Consider the following 8498-nt stretch of genomic DNA (forward strand, 5'->3'; position numbering starts at 1 on the left):
ATATATACATACATATAAAATGCAGATATAATATAATTATTGTTTGAATTATACAGTCATCGAGGAGCCTAAAAGTTGCCCGGAATTAGAAAGTATCGAATGGCGATGCCGAACTGTAGATAATTTGGCCGGCGACACGTCTCGGATGCTCTATGTGCCCTGTGTGAAACTGCAAATCTGCAAAGCTTGCGTAAGTTATATAGACCCTTTTTATGTTATAGATATTTTTGATAATTCAGAACTTAAGGAAAATATTATAGAAAAATTCTGAAAAATTCTAAAATATATCCAGAAATTCTGAAAAATTATACAAAACACTAAGAAAAATTTTCATCAGGGAACTCTATTAAGATAGGTTCAAGATTTAAAGAACACTCCGCTCTAATTTCCTGTTCCTGTAAATTCCTTGTTCTACGGAAAGGCTACAGCAAACTGATTTTTACCAGACGCAGGACGAGGAGGGGCTGTTACCCTGCCTCGCCAACTTCGCCCTGGAGGCCGACAAGGTGTGCGACGCGTTGGAGTCCAGAGACGAGCAGCCGCGGATGTCGGCGGTGCACGAGAGCGAGAGGCAGTCATGCGCAAACACCGCGTTGCTGCTATCGCAACTACATCCGCCCAGAGCGGCGACTACGCAGTGTCGCGAGCGGAATGCCCGCGACTCGTGTTTGCGACGATATCACGCACGATATGAACATCGATATTTCCGCACGTCGCCAGCGTATGAGGGCACCGGGCATCGCTCCCACCATGAAGGCGCCCTCGACGCGTTGCAGCAAACCATGTACGAACGCTAAGAATCAGGCGAGCGAGAGGAAGCCACCCCGGTTCGGCCGCACGATACGGTGGACCGCCAGTTATCCGGATTAACCGGGTATCGCCTGAATATCGAGTCCCTCTGATGATCCGATGTGAACAGAGATTTTTAATTTATGTCGAAACTTTGTTGTTGTTCCTTACATTTGTTATTTTATTCAATCATTTTTGGCCTACGTTTCTTTTCTACTTAGAAGCTTTGTCCGGATAATCGGCGGTTTACTATTATTAATCTTGCTCTTTGAGGACCGGAGCTTTCTGATAAAATAATTTATGGAAGATTTTGTTTTCTGAGTGTTTTTGGAGTCGCTGAATTCGATTCTGGCCTCAAAATTGTAAATTTAAATTCCAAAAAATAATCCGATTACCGTGAAATTCGGTTTCGGAAGAATTAAGTACTTTTGAGTTTGAATATAGCCTGAAAATATCGAAAAATAATAGTCTCCGTAAATGAAGATCTAATATCACAAGGTTCATAATCAAAGTTTGAAAATCAGTTTAGAAATTAGTATTGTTTATGTAGCACTGATGAGCTTGAAATAAAGCAAAATTGAAAACTTGATGTTATACTTCGCACTTAAAAATTCCCTAAGAGTTTTACGACGGTCAAATTATTTTTTTAAATTCCGCTATATTAAATCCACCATTTTTTTGTAATTTTTTATTTTTGATCTCAGATTCGAAACATCAAATTTTTCATAGCTTCATAAGTTAAGCTTTATAAAGATCGAGAGCAAGCAGTTCATAAAATAAAAAGAGATGACTTCAAATGAGGTTGCCGGTCCACAAAGGGTTAAAGAATCTTCCGTCGTAATGAAGCATGAATCAAGATTAATCCTCACAAAGTATTATACAATCCATACAGCATAGATTTCCAAGATAGGAATGTACAGGATCATAAAATTATCTGATATCCGAAAAGAATGTGATACCGGTGTATGTGTCCTATAACTGATCGAATATCCATATAATAATTTCTAAAAATTCTAAAAAAAAAGAAAAGCAAGGAAAAAATTATTAAACTTCTTGCACAGTTCATCTTTCTTCTTTTCCTTTTCACGTTGAGAAGATAAAGAAAATTATTATCGATATTTTTTTCTTATTTTTTTCTTTCTTTAGAATTAGTACCAGATATCCGGAAAAATATCCGATTATCTGGCCGGATAATTACGGACATCTGATATCACATTTTTTTCGGATGCCCGATATCTCGAATACGATAATTTTATGATGCATCCCTTGTGTGTGTTTTAATCATGAAGATACTGTACGTATGGTACCAGTTGAGGATTAAACGATGTACGAAGAATCATTCTCGAATCGAATTAAAATGGATCAGAATGACAGAGACGTATTAATTTTCTCAGAATGCTGAAAAAAAGTAGTACGAAGAAAAAACAATAATTTTGCAAATGTACTCGGAAAAAAAGATATAGTGGTAGTATATATAAAGATGACAAATATAAGTTTTATGTGTAGAATTAATGTGTAGAATTAACACATTGATAATTAACTATTTTATAATTATTGCAACTATTAATAGTTTATTTAATTACATCAGTATATTCAACTATATATACTGATTCCACTTATTTAATTTATTTATATAATTGTCACCTTTACAATTGCCATTATGTTTTTTTTCTGAGTGTGGAGTTTATCCGTTTTTTCCATTTATCCGTTTCTTTTCGATTCGAGATCTCAAAAATATGATGGTACTTGATATGTAAAACAACATTTTTTGCATATGATGCGTATAAATTCCTCATCAGAGCGAGATTTCAAAATCCTGAATTAAAAAATTATAAAAAATTATAAGAAAAAGAAGATGATATCTAATTATAGTAATTGATGCGTTTTATTTGTTAAAAAAAAATAAGCTTATGAAAGATTAAAAGGAGAGAATAGATATATCTATAATTAAGGGAAAAGGATGTTTTATCTATTTGCGAGGTGTGCTATCCCAAGTCGAACAATAAGTTATCATGATATCAAGATGATGTCAAAATAATTCCAAAATCATTTAAAAAAGTCATTTTTCAATCATTTACGATTCATTTTAATATTATTTTGACATTATCGTGACTTATTGTTCTGCTTGGGATTCGTCTGGACGGCTTTCTGAAAATACGTCCATTCTTTCTCTCCTACATTGAACTGAACAACGATTAACGAGTTATAAAGACAATAATGATATCCCTGACAGAGATTTTATTCGCACGACAATTGATCGTAACGAAAATCGAACTTCGCGAACGTTCGCCACCGAAAAGGATCGCAAAATTTCATCGAACGAGAGTTTGGACGAACGCCTCGCAAATGAAAATCGAAAGGACGGGATTCGATGACCGTAAAAAAAATATATGTGTAAACTATTATGTTAAGTATCCCCAAAAAAAAGTAACAAGAGCATGTGTCTCCCTTTAGCGCATTAATTCTCCGTGCTCGCGCCAATCAGGATTACATTAGCGCGATTATTCGCGTTTAATTTCTCGCAGATAGTAGTTACACGCGGAATCGCCAGTTTAATGCGTTTTTCAACGCCGGGAGACGTGACGAGAGAAAGAAGAATATAAAGATAGAGAAAAATGAAAGGATACTTGACGGCTTCCAAAGAATCTATCTTCGTAAATCTATATCTATTATTACTGTCTACTATATCAAATATTTACGTTACACGGCGTTATACGGATATCGATACGCATATCGATGTGTCAGTCGATGTGTCAGTATATTCGAAATATAATAAATACATTTCAACATAAATGCGTCCGTTTTGCAGCTCAATGCCTCAATATGAACCTTGTATACACTCATAATTTTGCAATATATAGTTTTGGCTAAAAATATTAGGGGCATCTTATTAATATAAAATTTTAATTTAAAAATTAATTTATGATATTTGCTATACATTGTCCTTCGTTTCAAAAGTTCTTTATAAATTTATAATAATGCTGGTAATCAACAGATAACAATAAAGATAAAAGAAATATAGATGAATGTAAAAAATATAAGTTCTAATTTTGGCCAAAACTGCACATACACACACACACACATACATACACACACACACACACACACACACACACACACAGAGTTGGAAAATTTGTGTTAAATATAACATTTCAATCATCGATCCATTCAAATTTTGTTAATTTAATTTGAGATGAGTATTAAGAAGTAACACAAATATTATGCAAAAAATACGATACTGACACAATTTGTCAGCAAATTGTGGAAGCATATTTCTTCAGTAAAACAAATTATATTATATATTTATAATATTAAATTAAATGATTTTATTCATTTTACTTAGAACTTAAGTTTTAAAATATATTATTTTTATGTTATTTGATTACTTACTCTTTTATAAAATATGTTATTTTATACTAAAAGAAAGACTGAATATCACAAGCACAAAATATTTAGCACAAAATATTCAAGTAATACAATCTATTATATTAAATTATTATCACTCGACATGTTAAAAATTCAACACACATTTTAACAAGAACCGATTTAATACAAAAATAATATTCTTACCTGGTTATCGCGCGATTCGATATCGCCATCATTCGGCGGATCGACGGAATCCGCGGATATAGAAATGTCCCGCAGCTCTTCTAGTATCTGTAACAATTGCGGCTTGTAGAGCTTTAGATACTCCAACTGCAGTTTTGCGCAATCAACTGCAACAAATTGTTTATTTTGAACATCGATATTCTTAATTATACCTTTCCGAACAGAATTTTTGGAGATTTTCGAAGAGCACTCACTTGCTAACTTTGACGCCTGTTCGTATCTGATTTTTAGCTCCATCTGCGCTTCGTTCAGTTGGCGGATCATTTCCTCGTAAGACATCGGCATGATAGTCGATGGAACTGACTGATTCTAATAATATATTAAATTAGCTTTAATTAATTTTATTTATTCATATTAAAATTTAAGTCATAAAATACATTATTTTTATATCATAATATGTTATTTATTTACTTACTCATAAATTGTTACTTCAATATTTAAAAAAAATTGAATATCAATTTAACATAAAATATTTAAATAAGACATTAACATTATATTAAATTATCATTCGAATATTAAAAATGCAGTAATTACAAAAATTGTAACAAAGATCAGTTTTAATATAAAATATAAGTTTGTTCGCATCGCTCCAACATGCTCCAATATGTTTCTATCATAGCTCTTATTCACTCCAATGCGCTCATTAGAGTGAGTAGAAACTATGGCAAGGGGCATATTGGGTCATGCGAACAAACTTTATGTTTTACTGCCCAGCAAAAGAATAGATTGAATAAGAATGGATTGAAATAAATTGAAATAGATTCAGAAATATTGATTCACGAATGTTAAAATGAATACTTTTCAATCCTGAATGTATTTTTATTCATTGATAAGAATTCCATGGAGCATATCTCTATGCCTTTCAATCTAAAAATAATAATATTAGCTTTTTCTGCGCATTGTGAATACTGTTCAATTCAAAATTTTGAATAGGAAATGCAATTTTTCAATCTAATTGCATCCATTTGAATCTAATTGAATCCACTTGAACCCAATTAAATCCAAAAAAGTATTCGCTATTTAAAATACCCATTCGGATAGAAAAAAATTTCAATCCATTTTAATCTATTCTCGTTTGCTGAGTGTATACCTGATCCTGCTTAAGATCCATAATTCGCGAATTTGCTCTCCTGATGCAGCTAATGCGAAGAGAAATCTCTCATCACAAAAAGAGCAACGATTTTCAGCGTTTTCGTGAGGAATAGTTTACTTGCCACCGAGTGTCGCCAACATAACGGCTGCATTCATTCAACAATTGAGTGAGCGCTCGCTGCTATTGATATATTCTTCCAGATCTAAAATGCTGATTGGATGATCTAGAAGAATACACTAATAACAGCGAGCGCTCGTTCAACTGTTAAGTTCGCTGAACGTAGCCAACGTTGACGCGTTCAAATTACGGTCTGAAGAGAAAACGCGTTAAATTTTGACTGGTTATTTCAGATTTTCTTTTTGATACTTTAACTCTTATATTTTAAACTATTACAATAATTTTCTGTTCTTATATTTATTATATTTATTATATGACTTGATATTATATATGTTAAATATGTTATATACGTTATATATGTTAAAATCAGTAACATTAATACGAATGTACTGTCTTTATATTTTATATTTATTATGACTTATTGTTTTCCATCAATCCAATCTTTGTCAATTTAAACGATCGTTAGACAAATTTGTCACTCCGGATGGTTTAGAGTTTAATATATCAAATCTATATAAAATGTATTATATAATACGATTATTTGTGAACATTACCCAGCAAACGAGAATGAATAGAAATGAATTGAAATGGATTCACATTTTCAGAAATATTGATTCACGAATGTTAAAATGAATGCTTTTCAATCCTGAATGCATTCATTTATAGGAATTGCATGGAGTATATCTCTATACTTTTCAATCTAAAAATAATATTAGCTTTTTCTGTGCACAACATACACATTGTGAATATCGTTCAATTCAAAATTGAATAGGAAATGCAGTTTTTCTAATTGCATCCAATTGAATCTAATTGAATCCAATTGAATCCAATTAAATCCAAAAAAAGTATTCGCTATTTAAAATACGCATTCGGATTGAAAAAAATTTCAATTCATTTTAATCCATTCTTGTTTGCTGGGTAATATATCATCCAAATTACAGGAGATTTGAGGAGATTTGATGATCGTGTGGGTGAGTTACTTGTTACTTTATTGATTGATTTAAAATATCTCAATTTTATGAATTTAAACAGATTACACTACATTTTTGGCAACCTGTGAGTGACTCTACCTTGATTGTTCACGAAAATCTATTATGGATTAAGAAGATTGCTGATGAAGATTCCAAAAAGAATCGAAACGTTCAAGATTTCTCAAGATTTAAAATAAAGATGACACCAACACTTTGTATTAATAAATTTATTTGTCAAATTTTATTGCGTCTCCACTCGTGTTGACTCTCATTAGCTCAGATTTAATTTGTTTTTTGTTATTTTAAAGAGAAAACGTTAATGTTAAAATGGGAAGAAATCTGTGAGAAATAATTTTTATTATGGCAAAAGATAAAAATTCAATATATCGCTATAGAAAGTGTTGATATCGAGAAAAACATAAAGAAAGATTTATATCAAGAAATGAATGAAAAGCGATTTATTTCATAAGACATAAAAATCAATTTATATCGGAACGTATACAAAGTACATCGAGAAAAAAGAAGAATGGTTCAATTCATATTTATATAAATTAAAGAAGAGATTATAGCGTAATATATTTTTTCTCATAAATTTTAGTGGTATGACTGAGAACAGGAATCATCTTGATTTTCATTTTCCTGTTTCTCGCACTCATTTATTCATATAGAGGAAAGGCTCCTATTATGAGATACCGAGTTCATTTTGGGTAAATGCTAGAAGTTCATAGGCAGAATTTAAAAAAATAATAGATAGTTATTTTGAAGGGAATTTAATAAGCTTTAAAATAACGTTATATAAAATTTAATTCAAATTTCATTTTTTTTGAAAAATTTGAAATTAAAAATAATGTAAAAAGTGCAAATCGAACAAATCGCAAAATCAAAAAATTGTGCTTCTACAATATGAGATACCTCGAGAAACGCAAAGTATATCAGTTACAATTCAATTACAATTAAAAAAACTTTATTTAATGTTTCTAAATTACAAACAAACACAGCGTGCGCGAAAAATAAGCATGCGATTATATTCAAAGGGTCGATTCTGTATCTTCAAACAAGATAAAAATTATAAAAGCGAGCAAATTTACTAGGTGTTGACCAATGAAATAATCAGTATTCTAGTAAATTCGCTTTTATAATTTTCATTTCATTTTAAGATACAGAATCGATCTCCAGAACTCGTCTTCAGGTAATTGGAATCAAGCATCGCAAAAATAAGCATTTAACATTCATTCCGGTTGTCTTTTTTATTATTGTACAATAATATTTATACTTTAGCGATTTTCACTATATATAGCATAGAAACATGGGTTATTTCATATTAGAAATACCCTGGATATCTCATACTATGATTTTCATGCCTTATGGTTTTACGATCATCAAATCTAAACTTCTGTAATTAAACAATTCAACATATCCCATATTTTTCTAACGACTTTACTCTACATGAAGAATTTATTGTCAAATATTTATTTATAAATTATTATTAAATAACAAGGTTTAAAGGCTCTCAATGAAATTTGAAGACATCTAAAATTCTAAAATCTTATTTTACTACAGGTATGATCTAATAATGAATTTTTTACTAAATAATTTTCGATCCAAGAGCAATAAATTCATCTATTGGTGGAACCAATAGATAGCGTTTATTAGTTTAGCAAAAACGCCGCTATCTCATATTAAGCGCCTGTCTAATAATAGGAGGTTTTCCTCTATTATTTAATTTTCTGTAACTAAATTTGTGTAATTTATAAGTAATGAATATTGCCTATAGCTATATAGACCCTTCTAATTTTTTATATTCTTAAATCATTCTTCTTTTTCGATATAAATCTTACTTCGTTTGTTCCGACACAAACCGGTCTTTCGCTTCATGCGAAATAGACCGCTTTTCATTCACTTCTTGACGAAAACCTTTC

At 31.1% G+C, this 8498-nt stretch overlaps 2 protein-coding genes across 2 annotated transcripts in view; one reads left to right on the forward strand and one right to left on the reverse strand.

Annotated features, from left to right (window-relative positions):
* The window catches only part of LOC108694750, a 12071-nt gene extending 11006 nt beyond the window's left edge, over positions 1–1065 (forward strand). The window contains exons 9-10 of the mRNA XM_018204410.1: positions 57–190; positions 447–1065. Of these exons, the coding sequence (XP_018059899.1) occupies positions 57–190; positions 447–797 (485 nt within the window). The 3' untranslated portion in view covers positions 798–1065. The remainder of the gene's footprint in view (positions 1–56; positions 191–446) is intronic.
* LOC108694751 overlaps positions 1–5516 on the reverse strand; it is a 14858-nt gene extending 9342 nt beyond the window's left edge. The window contains exons 1-3 of the mRNA XM_018204411.1: positions 5489–5516; positions 4593–4707; positions 4360–4505 (exon numbers count right to left, since the gene is read on the reverse strand). Of these exons, the coding sequence (XP_018059900.1) occupies positions 4360–4505; positions 4593–4707; positions 5489–5509 (282 nt within the window). The 5' untranslated portion in view covers positions 5510–5516. The remainder of the gene's footprint in view (positions 1–4359; positions 4506–4592; positions 4708–5488) is intronic.
* Between the last annotated feature and the right edge of the window lie 2982 nt (positions 5517–8498).

This window comes from Atta colombica, unplaced genomic scaffold, assembly GCF_001594045.1.
Source record: "Atta colombica isolate Treedump-2 unplaced genomic scaffold, Acol1.0 scaffold123, whole genome shotgun sequence".
Taxonomy (NCBI): Eukaryota; Metazoa; Arthropoda; class Insecta; order Hymenoptera; family Formicidae; genus Atta; species Atta colombica.